Source organism: Eumetopias jubatus, unplaced genomic scaffold, assembly GCF_037043125.1.
Source record: "Eumetopias jubatus isolate StellerSeaLion01/CBP00866 unplaced genomic scaffold, mEumJub1_p1.0 scaffold_2, whole genome shotgun sequence".
Taxonomy (NCBI): domain Eukaryota; kingdom Metazoa; phylum Chordata; class Mammalia; order Carnivora; family Otariidae; genus Eumetopias; species Eumetopias jubatus.
Window position 1 is genome coordinate 38,987,315 of NW_028274808.1, and position 26,174 is coordinate 39,013,488.

Consider the following 26,174-nt stretch of genomic DNA (forward strand, 5'->3'; position numbering starts at 1 on the left):
GTGGCTTAAATGACAAACATTTATTTCTGACAGTTCTGGAGGTGGGGAAGTGCAAGATCAAGGCGCCAGCAGATTCAGTGTCTGGTGAGGACCTGCCTCATTGTTCATAGACAGCCTTCTTTTCTCTGCATCCCTACATGGTGGTAAGTCTGGGGTTCCTCCCTGGGGTCTCTTATAAGAGACCCATCCATGAGGACTTCACTCTCATGACCTAATCACATCCCATAGGCCCGACTTCCAAATACCATCCCATTGGGCATTAGGACTTAACATATGAATTTTGAGGGACACAACCAGTCTATAGCAAAGTGGTAAAAGCATTTGAATTTAATGCCATGGGAAGGCATTGGAGGGTCTAAGCTTCACATAACCATTAATAGTTTTTTTGAATTCACTCTTGCTGCTGTATATAAAATGAATTGAAAGAGGTGAGAGTAGAGCTGGAAGATCGGGGTGTAGGTGGTTTATAGTCTTTCAGGCAGGAGGTGATGGTGGCCTGAATTGGGGTTGTGACAGTAGAGTTGGAGAGAGGATGGATTCCTGATATACTTGGTGAGGGAATCAACAGGGTTTGTTTCTGGATTAGATGCAGGGATGAGGGTAATGGAGGACCTCAGGATGACTTGTGGGTATTGGTATGAGTAGTTGAATGGATAGTGATGTTGTTTACTAAGATGGGGAAAGCTGGAGATGGAGTAGGGCTGGAAGAAGGAACAGATTTGGGAAGAAAACTCAAGAGCTCTTTTTTGTCCTGTTTAACATGTCTGTAAGGCACCTGAGTGGAGATGTCAAGTGGGTGATTTGATATGTGGGTCTGGAGGTTTATGAAGAGGTTGAGGTTGGGGATACAAAATCAAAATTAAATAATTAAAAGAGCACTTACACTCATGAGGTCATCTAGACAGGGAGTATAGAGAGAGAATGAAGGAGCATCTAGCAAGAAGCCACAGAATAATGCTATGCTATGCTATGCTATGCTATGCTATGCTATGCTATGCTATGCTATGCTATACTATGCTAGAGCATCTAGGTATATTCACGGTTGGATATTCCTGGGTATAGCATCTAGGGAAGGAGCCATTTGGTTCAAGGATTACTTCCCTCAGGAGATCAGAACCAGGAGGCCAGCCTGAGGCTGCTGGAAGAGGGATGCTACTGTCTTCTTGTCAGGCAGGGTTTGGATTTCAGGAACTTGAGAAGGCTTTGCTGGGGTTCCTGCGTAAGAGGAGTTACAGAGAAGTTCTGCCACCTGGAAGCAGGTATACACCCCAGAATACCCTCAGCACATCACATCTTGTGAGCTACATTATTAGTTGCATGTGACTCTTTCTGTTCATTTCCCTTTTATTATCCCCAAGTCTTTAAACAAGCTTTGTATAAGTGTCCACCCTGGTCTTTGCTCTGCTATGGGAAATTCAACAAAAACTAGTGTGTCTACACTGATGTTGAAGAGTTAAAGGAATACTAATCTCCCAAGTCCAGCATGGTGGGGGCAGCCAGTAGCAGGAGTCCCTAAGGGGAAGGTGAGTCTCTTGTTTGAGGGTTAGGGGTGTTGACTTTAGGCTCTCCTCTCCAGAAGACTCCTTCCATGACCAGCCTTAAAGGAGCTGTTTTTAATTTTTTAAAGGGACCTGGTCTTCTCTTTAGAGTTTTTTCCCACATTGGATTATAAGCTGCTTGAAAACATACTTTAATGGTCTCTGTACCCTTAGTGTCCAGGAGATAGTGGGCACTCCATAAATGTTAGTTTAATAGATGAATGAATATATATTAGACATTGAGCTATATACACTGTGGTTCTCAAAGAGTTTACAATCCAGTTGTGGTGATCAGACTGCATACATGAATGTGTGGCACAGTGTCAAAAGCACTGTAGGTTACATAAAGGAGCTGTGAAATGCTATTTAGTCACAGAAGAGGGAGAAATTACTTCTAGTGTGGGGGCATCCAGCTTGGGACAGACTTCGTGGAGGAGAAAACATATGGCTGGGCCTTGAGGGCTGGAGAGAATTTCCACAAATAGGATGAGTAAGAGATAAATACATGCCAAGAAGAGGGATCAGTGAGAACAAAGACACGGAGAGAAGGCACTCTTCTTCTGTGCATGACCAGTAGTGAGGTTTGATGCAAGGGGAGCATTCATGGATAGGAGGAAGAAGTGTCAAAGCTAGAGAGGGGTTTTGCGGCCCCACTGCAGAGCCCTTAAAAATGTCTTTCTCAGTGAGCAAGGCCTCTCTTGTCTCAGACCAAAATATTAATAATAATGATAATTAAATAATTTTCAGGGAACCCTGAGAGCTGAGATTGGCTTCTCACAGTAGAAAAACTTCTCAGGGGTGCCTGGGTGGCTCCGTTGGTTAAGGGTCTGCCGTTAACTCAGATCATGATCCCTGGGCCCTGGGATGGAGCCCAGCATCAAGCCCCACACTGAGCCCCTCGGTGGGGTCCTTGTTCAGCCAGGGGTCTGCTTCTCCCTCTCCCTCTGCCCTCACCTCCCACTCATGCTCTTTCTCTCTCAAATAAATGAATAAAATCTTAAAAAAAGAAAAAGAAAAGAAAAGAAAAACTTCTCAGCTGTGAGAGCTGATAAACACTAGGATGGTTTGTCAGTGGCAGGTTTAGAAAATCTTTTCCCAGAGATTTTTATGCATAAAATGGATTTGCCATTTGTCAGTGGTTTCCTGTGGCCCCTCTTAATACCATGACAAGATCCCTATGAGCTCCCAAATTCTATGATGTTTGATTAAATTAAAAAAATATTTGAGTGTTGACTTTGGACATGACCCTTGGCATTGCTATGAATAAATTCAGCCGCCTCTCCCTCCCCTCAATGTGGTTCTCTTCCAGTGATCCCCAACTCAACAAATGACACATCCATTCATACAGCTGCCCAAATCAGAAACCTATGAATAACCCTGGATTCCTCATTCTTCCTTACTACTCACTTTCTAATTAATCCCCTTCTTTCTACCTCCAAACAAACACCTCCGGAATTTGTCCACTAACTTCTCCAGTCCCCCATGCTGGTTGAAGTCACTAGCATCTCTCATGTGGATTACTGCAGTAGTCTAAATGATCCCCCTACCCCCAAGCTTGGCCTTCTTCAATCCATTCCTCATGCCTGGTCTCCCCGAAATTTAAATCTGAAAGCATTTCACTCTCCTACTTAACATTTCTTCACTGGGTCTCCTGCCCCGGGCCTCTGAGAGAGGCAGGAGGCATGCAGTCTGTGCCAGACCTGACCGCTTAGATCTTGCTGTGTGTGTGAACTCCAGCTGTGTTACTTACCTACTTACTGGACCTTTGGCAGGTTACCTAAGCACTCACTGCAGTTTTCTCATCTATCAAAAGGGGATCATAACAGTAGTTCATTTTAGGGTAGTTGGGAAGACTATATAAATCTGGATCTTCCTCTCCTCTGTGAACCTTTAAATTTGGAGTGCCGCTGGACTCTGGTCCTTTTCTCCATGCTCATTCCCTTAGTCATCTCAGCTGGACTCATGGCTTTAATATCCACATCCTGATAACTCCCAAATGTGCATCTCCAGCTCAGACCTGTCTCCTAAAGCCTGGACTCATATATATCCAGCTGCCTTCTCAACATGGCCACTTGATGGCTAATAGCTATATTAAATTTAATATGTCCAAGGCTGAACTCCTAATTTTTTTCATTCAAACTTCCTCTGCGGAAAGTCCTTTTAATCTCAGTTGCTGGAACTGTCTTTCCAGATGCTCAGGCTCAGTTGCCCTTCACTTTTCTCTTGTTCTCACTCCTCACATCCCATTGACCTGGAAATCCAGCTGGCTCCTCTTTCAAGCTGTAGACAGAATCTGACTCCTCATTCCAACATCTGTGCCTACACCTGGACCAAGCCCCATCATCTCTCACCTAGATTACTACAGCAACCTCCTGACTTGTCTCCTTCCACCCTGGCCTGTCCACAGTCTCTTCTCAGGCCAGCAGATTGATAAATCAGATGCTTTCACTCCTTTCTCAGAGCCTCCATTGGCTTCCCATTTCACAACCACTATAAGCCAAAATCTTTATGACAGATTTTAAGATCCTATGTAGTCAAGTCCCCAGCCTCCATTTTGTAACCTCATCTCCTACTTTACCCCTTGCTCATTCTACTCCAGTAGAACCCTTACTCTTCCTGGGACTCCTCAAGCATGCTCTGGTCTTAAGGCCTTTGCGCTGCCTATTCCCTTTACTGGAATGCTCTTCCCCCAGATATCCCTATAGCTAGCTCCTTCTCCTTCAAGTCTTTGCTCAAATGTCTTTTCTCAACGAGACATACTCTCACTACCCTTTTAAAAACTATAGCTTTTCCTCCAGTTCTATGACACTCCTGATCTCCCTTCTGTTTTTTTTCCACTGCACTTACATCGAACATACTATATACTTTACTTATTGTATTTATTGATTATTGTTTGCTTCTCCACTAGAATGTAAGCTCCACTAGAGCAAGGATTTTTGTTTTATGTTCACTGGTGTTATGCATCCAAACACTAGACAGTGATGGTACATAGTAGGGTTCACTAAATATCTATGGAATAAATGGACAGTGTATGCCACACAGTGTTTTTATGTGTGTGTGTGTGTGTGTGTGTATATATGCTCTGTATATATAATTGTTATTATATATTATAATTATGTAATTACAATTACAGTATATATTACTATATATCATTTTATAAGCAATATATACAAACAATTATTAAGCTCACAACCACCTGGCTCCCATGTATCTCTCTACTCTAGTCTCCCTGTACTCTTTCTCCAATTCTAACTCAGCTGTACTTAATTCTCTCATCTTTAGAGCTTTCCACATGTAATCTTGTCTTTGTCCTTCCACCCTTTTATTTGAGGAATCTACGTTCATCTCTAAGGTTTCCGTTTAGGACTTCCCTGACTCTAGGTCAGCCCCCTCCTCCAGCAAACATTGCCCCCCCCGCTGTGTGCTCCTTGCTCATCACACTGCTTTGTAATTACTTGCTTCTCATTTGTCTTCTCAGCTAGCGTCTGTGACAACAGACACTATGCCTGTGATGGCAGTCATTGCAGCATCCCCCGCACAGGGCTTGATACATAGGAGGCTTTCAGTAAACATTAATGCAACGAATGGGAAAGGCCCACAGCAGTGATTGCATTTCTGCACCTTTGACACACATTGCTTAGTAACCATGTGCAATTGCATCTTGTGCTGCTTCTTAGGTGGTAACAATCGCTAACACTTTTCTAACTCAATGCTCACAACTCTGTGCAGTCGGTACTCTTAGTGCCCTTATTTGCGAAGGGAGGAACTTGAAATTTAGGGGAGTTAAAGTACTTTCTCAAGGTCACAGAGCTGGCAAGTGTTGGATCAGGATTAAAATGCAGGCAGTCTGGCACCAGAGCCCCTAAGCTTATACGATGCCACATCATTCAGCCATTTTAATTTTGGACTTTCTCTTTTGCTTATTTAAAAATTAGTCAACTATCTGTCCTTAGCAAGTATGTCAAAGAACAATCCATACCACCTTTAATATACGTTTATCATGGCCTTCCATATGGAGGAGTTGCCTCTCAAGCTTCCTTTCACTGAAGTGAAAACTAAAGCCGGAGCAGGGTGACAGCCTTGTGGTCTAGATCAGCATTAATACCATTAACACCAGTTTGCCATTTTATCGAACATACCTCATCTTATTTAATGATTAATTTTTAGTTTAACTAAAGGTGAACCTTGTCTGACTTTTACTTCGTGACTCTCTGGATCACAATGATTTGAATCACTTAAAATGTATTATCAAAGTCATTAGAACTCCAATGCAATTTGCAGAGAGACCTGCCCAACTACCTCATTTTCAGATCTGGGAACTGAGATTCTGAAAGATTAAGTGCCTTGTCCAAGGTCAAGCAGGTGGTGGTCTAGCTGGGGCTGGAAGAGGCCAACTGAATCCAAGTCCAGAGCTCTCAATAAGACGTTATACAGCCAATCACCTTTACTTCCCCCGATGCACATCAATGAAAAGGCATCGTGTCTCTTTTTAAATGCATTTATCTAATGGAAAGTAGTTATTACTGCTCATGATTTGTTACCCATGATATGCTATTTGACAAATGTGCCCTGGAAATCACACTTTTTAGCATCCCCCTCGAGGTACATTCCAGGGTTACGCAGGTGGCGGCAGCAGCCACCCTTTTGTGACTGGATGACTAAGGGCCAGGCAGCCCTCAGATTGTTCACGACAGCCAATCAGGGCTCGGAGCCACAGAACTGTACCAATTGGAGATTACCGAAGCCTCAACAAGGGCCAATTGGGGGCTCAAAGCCGAGAAGAATGTGACTGGCGGACAGCGATCAATCAGAGGGGAGAAGTGGATCACTGACGTCCAATCAGAGGCTTTAAGATCTCTGTCGTGGGCGGTGCTGGCGTGAGGCCCACGGGCCAGCCAATCAGCAGGTGAGCGGCCGCCGGCGCGCGTGCGGGGGACGGCCGGGGGGCGGTGTCTGTCTGTGCTTCGGAACGGTGGGTACTGAGAAGAGCGAGGCTGGGTGAGAAGGGCTCGCGCGACCTGGGGCCGAGGTGGGGGCAGCGCGTGCACGCTCCCGGCTGGGGTCTGGGGGTTGGGGGTTGGGGACTGGGATGCGCGAGGGTCCGGGCCGGGCGCGCGGGGCAGGTTCAGAGTTACGGGTTGCCGTGGGATTGACCCTCCGAGATACAGGATGCAGCGGGGAGAGCTGAGGGACCGAGTACCGGGCTGGCGAGGTGACCTGTGGTTGAGGGAGGAGGGGACACTGTTGCCACGGCAACGCACGTGTGCAGTCTGGCGACCTTTTTCATCGCTTGAACGTGCCCACACCTTAAATGCCCCCCCACCACCACCCCCGCCCTAAACGGCCTCCATCATATTTTGCTCGCAGGCAGCTGGGCAGGGACCAGCGCAAAAATAACCCACTTTAGCAGCCGCCTCTCCTCCCCAGCCTGGTTACCCACCTCTTCCCCTCCCTTCTGCTGCCTCGTCCGCGGAGAGAGGGATTAAGCTTGCCCTGGGGCACTTGGTACGACAGGCCTTTGCTGTTTGACCACCTGGGCCAGTTCGCAGCCAGCTCGTGGAATGGGGTCATTCCCCACACCTGGGGTCCAGCGCGGGCGCCACATACTGGGGACAGGCACCATAGAGATGCTGCCGCCTGAGAGACCTTGGGTATCCCCCAGAGAGATTTTTTTTAGGGCAGTCAATGCAGAACCTTGTTCATAACAAGTCCTCAGAGAATGGGGTCTGACTGAATGAATGAAGACCACAGTGATGGCTTTCCATCCGTGGACCAACGCTGTCCAATAGATATATAAAGCGAACCAGATAATGTAATTTTACATTTTTCTAGTAACCACATTTTTTAAAAAGGTTAAATTAGGGGCACCTGGATGGCTCAGTGGGTTAAGCATCTGCCTTCAGCTCAGGTCATGATCCCAGGGTCCTGAGATTGAGTCCCACATAGGGGTCCTTGCTCAGCAGGGAGCCTGCTTCTCCCACTGCCTGCGGCTCCCCTGGCTTGTGCTCTCTCTCTCTCTCTGTCAAATAAATAAAACCTTTAAAAACAAGGTTAAATTAATTTTAGTATATTTTATTTACCTGATATATCAAAATATCAATATTAAGTTAATATTAATCTATTAAATTATTGGTATCTAAGATTCCATTTTTAATACAAGACCTTCAAAGTCTGGTGTGTACTTATACTTACAGCATATCTCTGTTCAGACCAGACACAAATCAAGTGCTTAATGGTGGCATTTAGCTAATGGCTGCCATATGAGACTGTGGACAACCATAAGCATTTCTTATGTATGTGTGAGTTGTGGCTAAATACATGAAACTCATCAATATTCTTTGAAACTCTCTTCTGTGTGTGGAGCACTGCAATGAGGCAACAAGAAACGGTAAGGCCTGGTCTTTTTTCTCAAGGAGCTTCCAGTCCAGTTGAGAAAACAGACATCCAAAAATTAAGTAGAATTTTAAATGGTTATAATTAAGGCAGTAGTAAAGATAACCAGGCAGTAGATGATTGGCAAACAGGATGGCTGATAATTATCCTTAGGAATTCTAGGGAGGGATACTTCAGATTCTTACAGGAGAGGAGGACTTGAGTCTGCTCTTGAAGGATGGGTACAGTGTTTTGATTGAGTGGAATTGACCATGCCTTCTTTTATTTTTAGGGTTGAAAATTGGCAGTTCTGAGGCTTTCAGACCAAAGAAGACTTTCCTCTCTCACTGACAACCGCCACCATGATTCATAGCCTCTTCCTGATCAACTCCTCAGGAGATATTTTCCTGGAAAAACATTGGAAAAGTGTGGTCAGCCGTTCTGTTTGTGATTACTTTTTTGAGGCGCAAGAGAGAGCGACTGAGGCAGAAAATGTACCTCCAGTTATCCCTACCCCTCACCACTATCTCTTAAGTGTTTACCGTCACAAGATCTTTTTTGTGGCTGTGATCCAGACAGAGGTCCCACCTCTGTTTGTTATTGAGTTCCTTCACCGCGTAGTGGACACATTTCAGGTGCGTGAATATGAGGAGGCTCGTACATGTAAATTATAAAGTATCTTTATGGTTCTTTTTCCATTGTATTCGGCTTTAATTAAGGAACTTTTTAAAAAAATCAAAACTGACATTGCTCTCACTTCCTCTCCCGTCTGATAAGATTCTTGTTTCTGTTTATTGAATTGGCTGCATCTGATATGACAAATTGAGTACATTTGAACCTGTTGCATAAGAAAGCCACTCTACTTGGTATGATTGTATACAGTCATTTTAGTTCTGGAGATTGGAATTGCCCTACTTTTTGTTCATAAATCAGAGGAATTTAATTTTGGGTTTTTGTTTTGTTTTAGTGGCCTTGATGCTAGCCATTGTCAACTACGTTGCTTTGAGTTGCCTCAAAAAGTGATGAGTGTGTAAAGATACGTATATTTTCAAAAGTTAGGAAAAAGCTAAGTAATGCTTGTTTCACTCTCCTTGGCAGGAGTAATTTGTGAACCCAAACTTCATCTTGGGTTTGGGGTGCTTATCCACAGCGTGTCAGTGATGAACTCTTGTTGCAAACAAGATTGGAAAATCTTCTGTTCCTGTAAAGAATTTAAGTGACACATTTTACAAGACACGGTTTTCACTTTGAGTTTTTCTTTCAGGAATAGATTTGAAGATCTTGGGGGAACAGGGTATAGGGGAAGTATAAGTAAGTTATACCAGGATGTCAGCACCATTTATAGCAGAGGATTTTAGGCTGTCCAGACTCTGAATTCAAACAGTGGGATCCTTCCCCCTAAAAGAATTGCTCAAATTCTAAGTGTTACAGTTATTTGCATAACTCAGACAGTAAGTGAGAAGCAAGGACCCTTTGGTTTAACTTCTGTGTCATGTGAAGTCTGGAATTGGTCATATGAATACAGAAATTGTGGAATTAGAGAAGAGAATGACTCCGATATGATGATGAAATTAAAAAACAAGTCAAAGAGCCCTTTCATTTGCAGTCATATCTGTATCACATGTCTAGAACAGCATATATTTCATAATTTTTTTCCCACCAATACTTGCTGGTAGCACAATTCTGGGTTTCCAATTCTCATGTGGCATACCAGTTGGTTCCCACAGTAAAAACTTGGGAATTGTAAATCCCAGTATGTGGAGGAACTAAAAGTAGAAGAACCCAGTATTATGACCTTAAACTACCCTTGTTGGGCCTTAGTATGATTTCCACATACGATATTTTACCCCATTCTAAGATTAACAGTCCCATTGGTGAAACACAGCATTTGCTTCATACCAATATTATGTAATTTATTACAAGACAGGAAGTGAGAAAGATTGCTTAATCTAGTGGAAACCACAGAGGAATTTGGGATAACAGTCAAGTCGCTAGTTTGGAAGTCTGGGACTTCAGAGCTTGTCGTTTTTGAAGGATTTGTTAAAAGCAAATGGACATACCCTGATTTTAATGTCTTCTCTCTGGCTGCATTATTTTTTTAGTACTGGAATATGATGGAGGAGTTCCAGCTGTAGAATTGCAAATGCTTTTGCTATAGCAATTTGTCATACTTATAGGTATTCTTTCCAGTGACTCAGTTCACATTATGTCTGATTTATAAAATCTCGTAAGGTGTCTTATTTATTTTTCAAAAGAAAAGCACTCTTGGGAAGGAAATGTGTTACTTTTTTCCCCCCTTAAATCCTTGTTTTTAAAGAAGAAGTCTTGTTTTAGAAACACATTCCTGACTCTTAAGTGTTCTTGGATATTGGAATGTCTCTGATATTTGCCATTATCTGATGTAATTTAGATCACAGCTGTAGTCTGTTCAGTTATGGATGTCATGATTTTAGGAGCATATTGGGAAACTAGAGCGTATTCAAAGAAATGGCAAGGTTGTGGAACAATCTAGAAACCATACCACAGCATGAACAGTGGAAGGATCAAACAGTTTGGGTGGGAGAAAAAAAATGGAAGTGAAAGCTTGCAGCTGTCTTCAAATAACTGCGGAGCTGTTATGTAAATTTGTTCTGTAAGGCAAATCTAGGAAGCAAATTTCAGTCTAGCAAAAGAAAGAACTTTCTAATAATCAGAGCTTTCCATGAATAGAACGGGCTTTCTCAAAAGGGTGAATTTCCCTTCAGTGGATGAATTCAACGAGGGTTGTATGACCATCTCAGAGGTCCTGGAAAAGATGTGACTGATGTTGCTAGAAGGGGCATATCAAATGACTACGAGCATTTTTCTTTTAATCATCATGCATCACATTTGATAAAGTACTTTTTGTTTACAAAGCACTTCCACACATACTATCATTTAATCAGTCATGCTTAGTTCTTAAAACATCCCTGTGCATCCAGTGGTATTATCCTAATTATACTATTAAAAGAAAAATCAAAACCCGAATTAGCATGACTTTTCTAGTAAGTGACGGTAAGGTTACCATGCAGGTCTGATTTGGAATCCAGTGTTTTTTCCACAACCTGGATCATTTAGTATCTCAGTCTTTATTAGTAAAAGGACAAAGCCTTAGAATCCTAGCATCTTAGTGTAGAGATGATCCAAAGAGATTTTCTGGTGTGCTAGTTCATCTCCCTCATTTCATTTTATTTCCCTCTCAGTTCGTATTTGCTGCATGAATGTTAAGGAATAATACAACAGAAAGGGTTAAAAAGATTTTGGGGTCCAATCTGTGTCATATCAAGTATTATTATTTTGCATAGTTCTTTCAAATTCTTGTTCTTAAGCACGTATGATAATCTAGGTTCAGTTTTGTCTAGTTGAAGAAACTAACCCAAAAAGGTTAAATGACTTTCTCTTAATTTATAAAAGAAGTTAGTAATGACACTAGTACTATAAGCCAGTCCAGTGTTCTTTCTGCCTCCGCTTAAGAGAACTATGATTATGCTTCATTCCCTTATTGTAGAAGAATATCCCAAAAGCACTGTGTAAACACATGGACAGGCCTAGATCCTTATTCCCTAGGATGATTCTCTTTATTACAATCTCTGAATGATTTACATTATATATATTGTGTTTTCATCAGGATTATTTTGGAGTCTGTTCAGAGCCAGTGATCAAAGACAATGTGGTTGTGGTTTATGAGGTACTAGAAGAGATGCTTGACAATGGGTTTCCATTGGCTACTGAGTCAAACATCCTCAAAGAACTGATAAAGCCTCCCACTATCCTTCGAACGGTCGTCAACACCATAACAGGTATGGAGAAAGGGGAAACCCACAGAGAGCTGCAGTCCTGGGTGTGCCTTCCTCCCGCGTTGTGCATTGTTTTGAGTGCTTGTCTTTGGGGCTCTCAGATGTCCAGATGCTTTAATTTTGCTCATTATAGTCTTTGATTATGACCTGAAATGTGTCTTTGTTATGTAGAAAATACCCTGATTTCAATGACAGAATAAAGTGTGCTCCTTTATTTTTTTTTAAAGATTTATTTATTTATTTGAGAGAGCGAGAATGAGAGAGAGAGAGAGAGTACATGAGAGGGGGGAGGGTCAGAGGGAAAAGCAGGCTCCCTGCTGAGCAGGGAGCCCAATGTGGGACTCGATCCCAGGACTCCGGGATCATGACCTGAGCCGAAGGCAGTCGCTTAACCAACTGAGCCACCCAGGCGCCCAAGTGTGCTCCTTTAAAAAGAGGTTTTTTTTTTTTTTCTGATTACAGAAGAAACACTTGATTATTATAGAAATGTCAGAGATACAGAAAAGCACAAAGAACTTGAAAATAACTTTCTTTTAAAAAAGATTTTACTTATTTGTCAGCGAGAGAGGGAACACAAGCAGGGGGAAGGGGCAGGCAGAGGGAGAAGCAGGCTCCCTGCTGAGCAGGAACCCCTGATGCAGGGCTCCATCCTGGAACCCTGGGATCACCACCGAAGCCGAAGGCAGACACTTAATTTACGGAGCCACCCAGGCGTCCCCAAAATAACTTAATCCCGCCACAGTTTTGACATACTTTTTCTATTTTCTAGACAGATGAATAATGAATAGATGCATAGAATTTTTAAAAAACGATGCTTGTATATTTTTTTATAACTTTCATCAGTATTTTGTGAACATTATCCCATTATGATACATTTTCTTCTACATGATTTTTAGTGACTTTATAATTTTTATAATTTTTAGTGACTTTATAATTTTCTTCCATATGGAATAGACCTTAAGTTATTTACTCGGTCCGTGTTTCTGAGTTTCTGATTTTTTGTTCTTTTAAAAAAAAGGAATTAACATTCTTATACTTAAATCTTTGTGTACATGTTTTCAGTACTAGCAATGGAAGTACTAGATCAAAGGGTATGTTCATTTTAAGGACTTTAATGCATTGTGCCAAATTGCCCTTCAGAAAATTTGTACTTTCAGTAGCAGTTTCTATGCATCCTAGCCAACCCTACTATTATTATTAATTTTTTTCAAAACTTTGGCAATTGAATTCTTTTTTTTTTTTTTTTTAAAGATTTTACTTATTTATTTGACAGGGAGAGAGCACGAGCGAGCACACAAGCAGGGGGAGCAGGAGAGGGAGAATTAGGCTTCCCACTGAGCAGGGAGCCCAATGCAGGGCTTGATCCTAGGACCCTGGGATCATGACTTGAGCCAAAGGCAGATGCTTAACTGACTGAGCCACCCAGGCGCCCCAGTTTAGTCTTATCTTATGTATATCCTCATTTTTTATTACTGAGGAAGTTAAAACCCTTCGAGTATTCATTGACTGTACTTCCTCTATTGTGAATTACCTAGTTGTGTGTCCTTTGCCCAGTTTTTCTTTTGTTGTTGAAATGTGGTTCTTTTCTCATACTAATTTAAAAGAATCCTTTCGGGACACCTGGGTGGCTTAGTCAGTTAAGCGTCTGACTCTTGATCTCAGCTCAGGTCTTGATCTCAGGGTTGTGAGTTCAAGTTCCAAATTGGGCTCCATGCTGGGTGTGGAGCCTACTTAAAAAAAAAAAAAAGGAAAAAGAATTCCTTTTATTTAAGGACATTAAACTATGGTGTATGTTGGAAATACTGGAAATATACATGGTAGTTTGTAGTTCATTTTTGATCCCCTGTTACAGATATTTTCTCACAGTCTATGTGAGACTTGTCATTTAGCATTGTTTACAGTGTGTTTAGCCACAATTTAATTCTGATTTAATCATATTAATCATTCTGCTTCATTCAGCTTTTATATTTTGGCTCTTGCTTAATATATAAACGAGGGTTTGCATGGCATTTTGGCTCTTGCTTAATATATAAACAAGGGTTGCACGGCATTTAACAAACTGATTGAAAGATAATTTTTAAGAAGTATGAATACGCAAGAATACCTGGGAATATTTTGAAAAAGAATTACAAAGCTGTTGGACAGATTTATCTTGTCAAATATCAAGCTCTATATTAAGTTCATATGGTACAGGAGACAAAAACTCATAGATAAGCTCTAAAAGCCAAGACAGTTTTGAAAATAAATATATATTTTTTATTTCATTTCATTTCATATTTTTTAAGATTTTATTTATTTATCTGACAGCAAGCATAAGCAAGGGGAGCAGCAGAGGGGGCGCGAGAAGCAGGCTCCCCACTGAGCAGAGAGCCTGATATGGGGCTCGATCCCAGGACCCTGAGATCATGACCTGAAGGCAGATGCTTAACTGACCCAGACGCCCCAAAAATAAATATTTTCTAAAAAGATCGAGAACAGGAGAGAAAATGTGTCCCATCAGATAGATACAAGATAAGTTTTGGTAATTTTTAAAACGTAGTATTGGCCCAGTAATAGACAAATAGATGATTGCGATAAGGTAGAAAGTTCAGAAACAGGGCGCCTGGGTGGCTTAGTTGGTTAAGCGTCTGCCTTCGGCTCAGGTCATGATTCCAGGGTCTTGGGACAGAGTCCTGCATTGGGCTCCCTGCTCAGCATTGGGAGTCTGCTTCTCCCTCTGCTGCACTCTCTCCCCGTCTCTGTCAAATAAATAAGATCTTAAAAAAAAAAAAAAGAAAAAGAAAAAGAAAGTTCAGAAACAGACCCTTGCTTTTGTAGGAATTTGATATACATAGATCATATATCAAATCAGTGGGCCAGGGGGCCAGGGTACCATATTATATTAGGACAGTCAGCTTTGATAAGAACAAAATGAAGTCCCTCTACCCATTCTGTATACAAAATAAATTCTAGCAAGGTCAAAGAGTTAAATACAAACTTTATAATTGTTAGAAGAAAACATAGGGGAATGTCTTTTTGATCTCAGAGAAGGGAAGGTCTTCTTTTTTCTTTTATGGTTTCATTTTGGACTTAATTCTTTAATCCATTTGGAAATTATCTTGGTATACAATGTATACATGTATACAATGTAAAGTAAGGCTCCACGTTTATTTCTTCAAAATTGTCTACCAGCTGTCCTAGCACCATTTGTTAATTCCCTGTTTTAAAATATTTTTATCATGTACTAAGCCACTGTGGATTCTTTGTTTTTAGGCTTCCTGCCTTAGCATACTGCTTTAATTATTATAGCTTGATGACATGTTTTAATATGTGGTGCCTCTTTTTAAGAAAACACATTGGTTGGGTTTTTCAATATTCTGGGTTCATTTAACTCTTAAGTTCTTTGTTAGTGCCTGAATCATTTATGAATACTATGGAGTCATTTTTCTGAATCTCTCTTAAATCTAGAAAAAGGTACCTGAGAGTCATTTTTGAAAAGCTGAACTGTTTTGCAAACATGCTGAATATATGTGTATGTTTAATGTTTCTTTCTTTAGATTAAAAACATCCAGGTTACAGAAGAAGGAAATAGACTTTAAATTAGTTATAATATTTCAGAATTATAGCATAGAACTTTTGGATTAAAAAATATTTTTGATTCTTGTCGGGGGGAACAGGGAATTGCTTTACAACTCTTATAGACAGGGAAAGACCTAATTTGTATTCTTTTCCTAAGATTCAGTATTAGTAGTAGTAAAATGTGTGCATTTTAATAACTAGCATAAATGTACTTAAGAACCTACCTTAAAGTAGAATACTGTTTTTACCCATAAAAATTTTATATTAATATGTAGATCACCATCCCTGCTGAAAGCCAGTACATTATTTAAGCTACAAGCTATGGTGAAATTTGAGAGACCAAGTTCAAGTTTCTTTCAAAACCAAAATATGATATCTGTTTCTCAGGTAACTTTTAAACCTTTATTCTGCTCAAAGAAGCAGACCAGATGGAAAGAAGTTTTTAGAATAGACTACGTTACCCAGACAGAAGTTGAGAAAACTTTTTTTTTTTTTTAATTCTCCAATTGAGTGCATGAATAATGGGAACGTAGAAACTTCTAGGGAAGTGTTCTACCAGTTATTAGATAATTGGTTACATCTAATTATCCAATTGGAATTACAGTCATATTCATTATCTAGGAAGCACCAATGTGGGTGACCAGCTTCCTACTGGACAGCTGTCAGTGGTGCCCTGGCGAAGAACTGGGGTGAAGTACACCAACAATGAGGCCTATTTTGATGTGATCGAAGAGATTGATGCTATCATTGATAAATCAGGTAGGTGCTTTTAATCTGTTTTCAGAACTAGAAAGTAGAAAGAGTCTCCTTCATACAGTGCTTGCTAGTATCAGAATTATCCCCCATTCAAGATCATTCATTTTAATTTAGTGCCTACTTTGTGTCAAGCACTGTGCTAGATACTGGGAATAGACTTAAATATTATGATGCAGATGACATGATAATATTTGTAGGGACCCCTAAAGACTCAACAGAAAACTGTTAGAACTAATAAACAAATTCTGTAAAGTTGCAAGGTATACAATCAACATAAAAAACAGTAGCATTTCTAAATACAAACAATGAACTATGCTAAAAGAAAATTAAGAAAACAGTCCCATTTTCAAAAGCACCAAAAAGAATAAAATAGGAATAAACTTAACCAAACTCGTACTCAGAAAATTATAAAACATTGATGAAGGAAATTAAGACACAAATAAATGGAAAGGCATCCTGTGTTCACAGAATGGAAGAATTAATATTACTAAAATGTTCAGAGGCACCTGGGTGGTTCATTCGATTAAGCGTCTGCCTTCAGCTCAGGTCATGATCTCAGGGTCCTGGGATCGAGCCCCACGTCAGACTCCCTGCTTGCTCAGCAGGGAGTCTGCTTCTCCCTCTCCTGCCCCTCTCCACCACCCTGCCCCGTGCTCATGCTTGCTCTCAAATAAATCTTAAAAAAAAAGATTCTCTCTCTCCCTCTGCCCCTCCTTCTCCCTCCCTTTCAAACAAAAATAAAAATTTTTAAAAACTTTTGAAAAAGTCCATATTACCCAAAGCAGTCTATAGATTCAGTGTAATCCCCATCAAAATCCCAATGGCACTCTACAGAAATAGAAAAAACAATGCTAAAATTCATATGGAACCACAAAAGACCCCAAATAGCCAAAGCAATCTTGAGCAAGAACAACAAAGCTGGAGACTTCATACTTCCTGTTTTCAAAATATATTACAAAGCTACAGTAATCAAAACTATTATACTGGCATAAAAACAGACACATAGGCCAATGAAACAGAATAGAGAGTTCAGAAATAAAACCATGCATTTACAGTCAACTGATCTTTGATGAGAACCAAGATTACACCATGGGGAAAGGATAGTCTCTTCATTAAATGATGCTGGGGAAACAGAATATTCACATGTGGAAGAATAAAATTGGACCCTTCTCTCACTCCAAAAAAAAAATACAAAAAACAAAAGTCAAAATGGATTAAAGACTTAAATGTAAAATGTGAAATCATAAAACTGCTAGAAGAAGACACAGGGAAAGAGCTGCTTGACACTGGTCTGGATAATGGCTTTTTTGGATATGACACCAAAAGCAAAAATAGAAAATTAGGATTGCATCAAACTAAAAAGTTTCTGCACAACAAAAACAGTCAACACAGTGAAAAGGCAACCTGTGGGAGAAGCTCAAGGAGACCGTGTTGAGTGAAAGGAAAGAGAAGTTCAGAATTGTGAAAAAGCATGGGCATTTCAAAGCTGTGCAAAGAAAGGGAAACCCGCAAGAAAGGGGAACCCTCCTACACTGTTGGTGGGAATGCAAGCTGGTGCAACCTCTCTGGAAAACAGTATGGAGGTTCCTCAAACAGTTGAAAATAGAGCTACCATACGATCCAGCAATTGCACTGCTGGGTATTTACCACAAAGATACAAATGTAGGGACCCGAAGGGGTACGTGTACCCCAATGTTTATAGCAGCAATGTCCACAATAGCCAAACTGTGGAAAGAGCCAAGATGTCCATCAACAGATGAATGGATAAAGAAGTGGTATATATACACAATGGAATATTATGCAGCCATCAAAAGGAATGAGATCTTGCCATTTGCAACGATGTGGATGGAACTGGAGGGTGTTATGCTGAGTGAAATAAGTCAATCGGAGAAAGACATGTTTCATATGACCTCACTGATACGAGAAATTCTTAATCTCAGGAAACAAACTGAGTGTTGCTGGAGTGGTGGGGGGTGGGAGGGATGGGGTAGCTGGGTGATAGACATTGGGGAGGGTATGTACTATGGTGAGCGCTGTGAATTGTGCAAGACTGTTGAATCACGGATCTGTACTTCTGAAACAAATAATGCAACATATGTTAAGAAAAAAGAAAAAGAAGATAGCAGGAGGGGAAGAATGAAGGGGAGTAAGTTGGAGGGGGAGACGAACCATGAGAGATGATGGACTCTGAAAAACAAACTGAGGGTTCTAGAGGGGAGGAGGGTGGGGTGATGGGTTAGCCTGGTGGTGGGTATTAAAGAGGGCATATTATGTGTGGAGCACTGGGTGTTATGCACAAACAATGAATCATGGAACACTACATCAAGAACTAATGATGTAATGTATGATGATTAACATAACAATAAAAAATTAAAAAAAAAAGGGAAACCCGCAAAAAGCACTGAGGAAGAGGAGCTAGAAAAATAGAAAACCAGGTGAAGTTAGGAGAAAGGAGGGTTTTACAAAGGGAGAAGTGGTCAACAATGACATGCTACAGAGAACTTCTATAGGATAAAGATGAAAAGTGTCCATTTGATTCATTGGTGACCATAGGGAGAGCAGTTGCTGCTGTGAGGTTTTCTGAACCATTGGTTATGATAATACCCTGTTTGATTCTGGTACTAGATGGAAAACTTCTTTAAGCTAATAACTGTCTCATTAATCTTTTATCCCCATTGCTTCATCATAGTGTCTCATATTTGATATGCAGTTGATAAATGTGTAGAAGGATGGACCAATGCATTGGGTAGATGAATAGATGGACAGAAGGAAGGAAGAAAGGAAGGGGGGGAGGGAGAAGACAAAAGTTGGGGAAGAAAAGAGAAGATTAAGGTGGTAGGGAGGAAATAAGTTGGTTGGGAAAGACAGGAGTGTTGAATAACCTCTTACCGTCTTTTTTGTCTTATTCCTGTCTCAGGTTCCACAATTACTGCTGAGATCCAGGGGGTCATTGATGCCTGCGTCAAGCTGACTGGAATGCCAGACCTTACGCTATCCTTCATGGTAAAATCCTAAACCACAGGTTCAGATCTCGGGATGGCAAATTAATTGCTTCTGGAAAGATAGTGGTGAGAATGGAATGGAACAGTAAGAAATAATTAAAGACAGGGGTGCCTGGGTGGTTAATCAGTTAAGTGTCCGACTCTCGATCTCAGCTGAAGTCTTGATCTCAGAGTCGTGAGTTTAAGCCCCACACTGGGTTCCACGCTGGGTGTGGAGCCTACTTAAAAAAAAAAAAAGAAAGAAAAAATAATTAAGGACAGCCACAAAGCTTGTATCAGGCTTGAATTTTCTATAAGTAGATACAGAATTTGTGTGTGTGGGTGTGCGTGTGGGCGTGCATGTTTAAATAAAGACAGCATCTGAATGAGTTTCCCAAAAGCAATATGGGTGTTTAATTCCTCCTAATTGCTTTTCCTTGCCTGGTGACTACAGAATCCTAGGTTGTTGGATGATGTCAGCTTCCATCCTTGTGTTCGTTTCAAGCGCTGGGAATCTGAGCGTATTCTCTCCTTCATCCCTCCTGATGGAAACTTTCGCCTGCTCTCTTACCATGTCAGTGCACAGAAGTAAGCAGCCCTTATAATTAAGAATAGAATCTGTGTATATGTGTATATGTGGAAACAGTATCCGTAGTGATTAAGGACTCAGGCTCTAGAGTTACCTGGGTTCAAATTCCAGTTTCTGTACTTACTAATCGGGTAACCTCAGGTGAGTTGTTTAACCTTTCTGTGTCTGTTTTCTTATCTGTAAGTGGAAAACAAAAAATGGGCCTTGTTTGAAGATTAAATAAAACAGTCTAAATAGTGCTTAACACAAAGTTGGTGCTCATTAAGTTTGCTGCTGCTGTTTTTGTTACTGTATGTCTAAACAAGAACACTTTTTTCCTCAAATTGGAATCTGAGTACACCTGTATTCAATCCCCATGACCCAAAAGAGCATTAAACTATGCTATGAAAAATCATAAAAGGCAGTCATTTTTGGTCTTGAACATTCTCTTTAATATCTCTTCAAAGGACTTTAGAAGCCCTTAGTATAAGGTGTGTAGTAGAAGGAATACAGACTGAAGAGAGCCATGACACCTCAGAGCCACCAATACTTTCCTGTGGGATTTGGAATAAATAATTTAGGAAAATATCTGCATGCTTGAGAGCAAAGGCTCTAGGCCCAGACTGCCTACATTTAAACCCCATCTTCAGTACTTATGATATATGACCTTGGGCAAGTTACTTAATCTTAGTGAAGCAAAAGGACATCATTATTTATGTATAAAATCAGGACAGGAGCAGTACCTACTTCATACTTATTGGGAGGATTAAACAAGATAATGGAGATAAAACATCTAGCATAGTACTGGCATACAGGAGTGTTTAATAGATGTTAAGAACTATTACTGCTTTGGTATTACTCTGTGATTTCTCTATTTCCTGCTCTGTCCTATCACGACAACCTACCATACGTACCTCATAAGATTTCATGAGGATCAGAGGAAGTCCAGTAAAAGCACTCCCAAGATATTATAAAAGGTCATGAGGTATGAATAGTACTCTCCCAAGTACAGATAATTATTGGTCACATGTCATAAAGTAAAACACATAGATATGGTGACTCCTAATTTTTATCTCTAATGCCTTTCTCATAGTAGGCTTAGGATACCCTTTGGTTTTTGTTAATATTATTCAGAGTCATTGGAAGAGTTAGTTCACTTACTAGACAGCATCTTAGCTATACAAAAAGAAAAAAATTGAAGATTACTGGGGTGTTTCCTGTGCCCTTTTTTTTTTTTTAATATAAGGAGTAAAGAAGTAGATAAGGAAGGAAAAGCTGTCAATGGGGCAAAGAAAAAAACAAAAACAAAAACTATAAAAGAAGAAAATGTTGCCATTTTTCCAGTATAGTAATGAAATGGGTTTTTTGTCTCTCTTTTCCAGTCTGGTGGCAATTCCAGTGTATGTTAAACATAGCATCAGTTTCCGGGACAGTAGTTCACTTGGACGCTTTGAAATAACAGTGGGACCGAAGCAGACTATGGGGAAGACCATAGAGGGAGTGATTGTCACCAGCCAGATGCCCAAAGGGGTCCTGAATATGAGCCTCACTCCATCTCAGGGGACACATACATTTGACCCAGTTACCAAGGTAGGAGGAGAATAAGCAGGAGGTTTCAAATTGCTGATATTAAATAGAAGTATTTCTGCAGGAGCTCTCCACATAGACGTTACACCTTGTTGAAAGGAAAGCTTAATCAAAGGGGCATCCTTTTTCTCCTTGAGATAATTTATGGTGACAAATAGTTTTCTCTATTGAAAACCACTCTAGGGGCAGCTCGTAATACTGTGAACATATGCCCTGAGGTTAGAGCTGAACCACCTCAGATGAAAGGTTCCACTGTAACTTCTTTTTTTTCTTTAAAGATGCTGTCATGGGATGTAGGAAAAATAAATCCGCAAAAGCTACCAAGTTTGAAGGGGACCATGAGTCTTCAGGCTGGAGCTTCCAAGCCAGATGAGAACCCCACAATTAATCTGCAGTTTAAGATCCAGCAGCTGGCCATTTCTGGTGAGTGACTCACGACTTAGGTGGCCTCATGAGAACAGAGGTGGCTCTCTCCAGTAGGACATAGATCTCAGAATGCCTTCTGCTGGCTCCCTGTTTATGGAGTTTGGTTTCATTACCTGATAGGTAATCTTGAGTAAAATCTTCTCTAGCATTTCTGGGGAAAGTTCATCATCCTTACTTTGAAGTTGGCTGAAGTGATTTGACTGCCAATATATAAGATACAGTTGAGAAGGAAATAGTGTGGGTAGATGGAGTGTTGGCAAGCAGGTGTTGAGTCATACTGGGGTTGTCAGTTTGGAGTCCCAAGGTTTTCAGGATGGGAAGCCTTCTGCGTTCTCAGCTGGTAACCAAGAAGTATAATTTCCCCTCCTTTCCCCCAGATTCAGAAGGACTTTCATATTTGCTTTTATTACCATGTGGAACCCACGTCAGCCTGCTGAGGTCTGCGCCTGTCTCAGGCTGGTGATGATGATAGTTACTGCCTATCAGGCATTTACTATGTGCCAGGCACTGTTTTAAGCTCTTTCATCTATGTTATTATTTAATCCTTAGAACAACTGTATAAGGCAGATAGGAGATGACTTCAGCTTTATATAAAGTTCCTATTTTTCTTTATCAACAGAACTTGTCTAATTTAAGTGGTTAACATTCACTTCAATTATAAACTCTTTCATCTTAAAACACTTCACAAATTTTAAAGCCCTATACAGTATAAAATGTGTTTTGCTGTAGTGAGAATTCTCACTGAAGTGAGAATACTTAGGAAGCATTCATCATTAAGTTATATTTTATTTCATTATTCATTAATTTTATTATTTATTCATGTATTCCATCCAATAACTTGAGAAAAACATAGAAGGGTCTTATTCTTTCCTTATCCTCATATCAGTCTGCATGTAACTTTCTGCCCTTGCCACTTTACAAACAGGTCTTCCAGTAGGATAGCTTTATGTTGGAGCAGTTTTTATTATTGGTGTATGGACCAAGAGTCAAAAACCTGTGAGCTTTAGAAAAGTGAAATAAATAAGGGACAATTATTGTTATTTTTCTGGTTTATTGTTACAACTGTCTCTATCCCACTGATCCCTCTGAATTAAAATGAATTTAAACATACATGCTACATGCTCCTTTTTGAATAACACCTATCTTCCTTCCTTCCAGGCCTCAAGGTGAATCGTCTGGATATGTATGGAGAAAAGTACAAACCCTTTAAGGGCATAAAATACATGACCAAAGCTGGAAAGTTCCAAGTTCGAACCTGAAGGGAGAGTTTTGCAAAAAGAACAGTCATGAACGCTTTTTCATTTCTTACTTTCTAAAAGTAAAAAATATCAGCCTGTCTCCTAGGTCAGTATCCCCTTCTGGACCCACCCGCTCCCTTTTTTCCTTAGCCTTCAGTGCCATGGAGCTAATCAAGGGAGAGAAGGGTCGCCAGGGAGAACTGGACAGAACTGAAACACAATCAGCACCAACTCAGTTCTGCGAGAAGAGATGTGTGACGGAGGGTGGAGACACTTGATGCCATATTTGACTATTCTTAACGTGGCTACCATAGAAAAAGACTAGCATTTGTTACTTGCTTGGCTTTAATGATCTAAAGCCAACGAACGACTTCTTTTTGTTTTTTAAGGTAGAAAGATTAGAAAGAAGGAAAGAAAGCTTGGAAGAGTATGAATGTTAGTCACAGAAAGGCCAGTTAAGGATCTGATCTATGAGGGAGAAGAAAGGAAACAGTATTGAAGAGGTATGAGGACACAGGCTCAAGTGAAAGGGGCAGGAGAAGTAGTCAAGCCCCATATGAAGGAGGGTTGGAAGGAAAAGAGTGGAGTTGGTTTCTTTCTGATCCCTCTACTTTGATATATATATATATAAAATCATCAGTACTTCTAGAAGGGAACTGGAAACTTCTTAAATTTGAGTCCACTGATGACATGGAAAACCCCAGTAGAATCAGATTTTCCCTTGAAGACTATGACGATATCCGACCAGTTTTCAGATACTAACTACTGTTTGCCTTTAGCACTTGGTCTGTCATCTTCTGTGAGAAGGTGACCTGCCCTCTTCCTGGCAGAGGCCGCCTGAAATGCCCCGTTTCCAACCCAAAACAGTTTATTCACTTTACATTGCAGAATTCACCATTTTTCCTGTTACCCAAGGACAGTTTCAGAAAAGCCAATCCCATAATCCCAGGGCAGCCAGATTTTGTGTGTCACCGTTTTGGAGTGTAGATGACCAACTGCTTCCTCATGAAGTGCATCATGGCTGTAACCCAGTGACTCCTTACTTACACTTGTCAGTGCTGGACTAGTGCTGGAGTCTTTAAAAATTTATATAAAAGACAGGTTTTAAAATTATTCTAGCTTAAGGAGTGATATTGTGCTCTGCTTAATGCATGGAGAAAAATGAAGACCTCTCCAAACCCTACAATTTTTCTCTAAAGCCCTGTTTCCAAATCCTTCAGCAATTTTGTTTTGCTAGTTTTATCTCCCTACTTCCTGGACTTGTTTTTGCTGCAGAGTAATGTTGTTTTGTGGTTTTCCTCTGGGATAAATTGTGCTCTATACAAACAGTTGTGTTTCATACTCCCATCGTTCCAGAATTTGTCCTGAATGACTATGTCCTGCATACATACTGGTAGGGTAGGGGAACAGCCCTGCCTATGAGTCCACAATACTCGGAATTACTTCTGAGGGCTCTGAAGGATTTTAAGGTTTCCTAGGTCATAGGAAAACAACCAGTCTTGGTCCCTGGATATTTTTAGGTTTGTAAATCTAGCTGTGATATTTCCTCCCAGACAGTTCATCCTAATTTCAAGGGAAGAACTTGAGGAGAAATCAAGTATCTAGGGTATGGGACCTCCAGGCCTTAGCATGTGAAGTAATGTATCACCTGCATAGCAGACCTCTGGAGCCCAGTGGAGCATCGCGGCGACCACCCATCAGGGTGTCTGCATAAGAAGTGCAGGCCGTCTTGGTTGAGCTGTTCGATTCCATACGTGTTTAATATGTGTGGAAGTATCTCCTGTGTTTAAATCATAATAAAGTTGAGTTTTACCAGTCGTCTGTGTCCTAAGTGTCTTGTTACTGGGACTAACAGTAGTGTTAGGCCAGGCAGGCCTCGGTAGAAGCGCTAAGAAATAAATCAGTTCGGGAGGATCTAACTACTTTTGTCTTTTCAACCAGTAGACCTAACGCCATAGGTATGGTATGATTCTCGTTATCTCTGGAAATAGGGGATGTTGGCATTAATGTCATTTTTAAGGTTGTAAGAACAAAGGTGAAGATTAGTCATTTTTCCCCATTAAAGACCAGCCATTAAAGCTGCCAATGGCTATTCTGGTGCTTTCCCCACGCTCTTGATCTTAGGCTTGTCAGTTTGGGTGTAAAATGGAACATAAGTCATGGGCAGTCTTTGTAAAAAAGTATGGACACTGGTTGTCATCCCATATCCATACTGATATCCTTTGGTAAATCCCTCGTGGCCATGAAGAGACGTTAGGGCTTTTTCTGTTTAGGAACTAGTGTTTGGTGTTTATGAATACTCCATCCTACCTGTCTTGGTCGTTAACATGTCTTTTCCCGCGCTCTGGCTGTTCTGGTTGCGCTGTGGTGTGATGACCAGGTGCATTTTATAATACGTGTACTTTCCTCTGTGGCCAGTAGGTGGTGACTCAGTACTAGCAATGAGATTAATTTTTTATTTAATTGTTAGAATTTTAAAAGAATTGAATTTGAAACTCTTAAACTTTCCCCCAAGATTCCGAGTACTGGGGATCGGGTGAGTTTTTGGCTTTTGAAGTTAAACGTGAAACCAAAAATTTATGACACTTTTTGATAACCAGACCTCAGATGGGAGCTCTAGGGTATCAGTTTCCATCATCTGAGTTCCTCTAAGTTTTTTTTTTTTAATATTTTACTTATTTGAGAGAAAGAATGAGAGAGAGAACATGAGGAGGGGAGGGTCAGAGGGAGAAGCAGACTCCCTGCTGAGCAAGGAGCCCAATGCAGGACTCGATCCTGGGACTCCAGGATCATGACCTGAGCCGAAGGCAGTCGCTTAACCAACTGAACCACCCAGGCATCCGGAGTTCCTCTTAAGTTTTTACCCACTAAATGTATTGCACAGCTACCTAAGAATCTTTCTCATCTTTCAGCTCTGTTAGCGTCTATTTGCTTTATTAACCAGCTGGGGAGAAGGAACTATCATTTCCCCCTTATAACCCTTTCCCTGGTCAGCCTAGTTCCAGACATTTTGTCCTAAATTTCCTAACCCACACCGGATAATGATGTGTTGTCGTTCTTTGAATGTATTTCAATGTAATTCAAAGGAATCTGCGGGGCCGGGACTCTGCCTTGCAGCTCGGTCTGCGGCCTCTTGTGTCTTCATCCAGTCTGTGGTCGCCCGGACCTCACCCAGAGGAATGTTGGGGCCTGTCACTTGGCGTTTCCATCCTAGGAAGCCTTGCTGCTTCAGTTCATTTCATTCATCCGGGTCTTTGAAGAAAGGTTTGTCATGCAAAGGGGATGGGGCAAAACCCACTGAATTCCTGCCAGAGATGCGCTCGCTGGGAGTCCTC

General features: G+C 40.9%; 1 protein-coding gene across 3 annotated transcripts; it reads left to right on the plus strand.

Annotated features, from left to right (window-relative positions):
- Positions 1-6,367: 6,367 nt before the first annotated feature.
- Positions 6,368-24,656, plus strand: AP3M2 (adaptor related protein complex 3 subunit mu 2). 3 transcript variants are annotated; one of them, XM_028124132.2, is made up of 9 exons: positions 6,368-6,444; positions 8,203-8,545; positions 11,557-11,728; positions 15,905-16,042; positions 18,957-19,042; positions 19,475-19,608; positions 20,971-21,178; positions 21,454-21,598; positions 22,760-24,656. In XM_028124132.2, the coding sequence occupies exons 2-9, from the start codon at positions 8,273-8,275 to the stop codon at positions 22,858-22,860; spliced, it is 1,257 nt and encodes a 418-aa protein (XP_027979933.1). In that variant the 5' UTR covers positions 6,368-6,444; positions 8,203-8,272; the 3' UTR covers positions 22,861-24,656. The 3 variants fall into 3 exon arrangements, with proteins under 3 accessions (XP_027979933.1, XP_027979932.1, XP_027979931.1); XM_028124131.1 differs by lacking the exon at positions 6,368-6,444 and adding an exon at positions 6,494-6,536; XM_028124130.1 differs by lacking the exon at positions 6,368-6,444 and adding an exon at positions 6,503-6,567.
- The last annotated feature ends 1,518 nt before the right edge of the window (positions 24,657-26,174 follow it).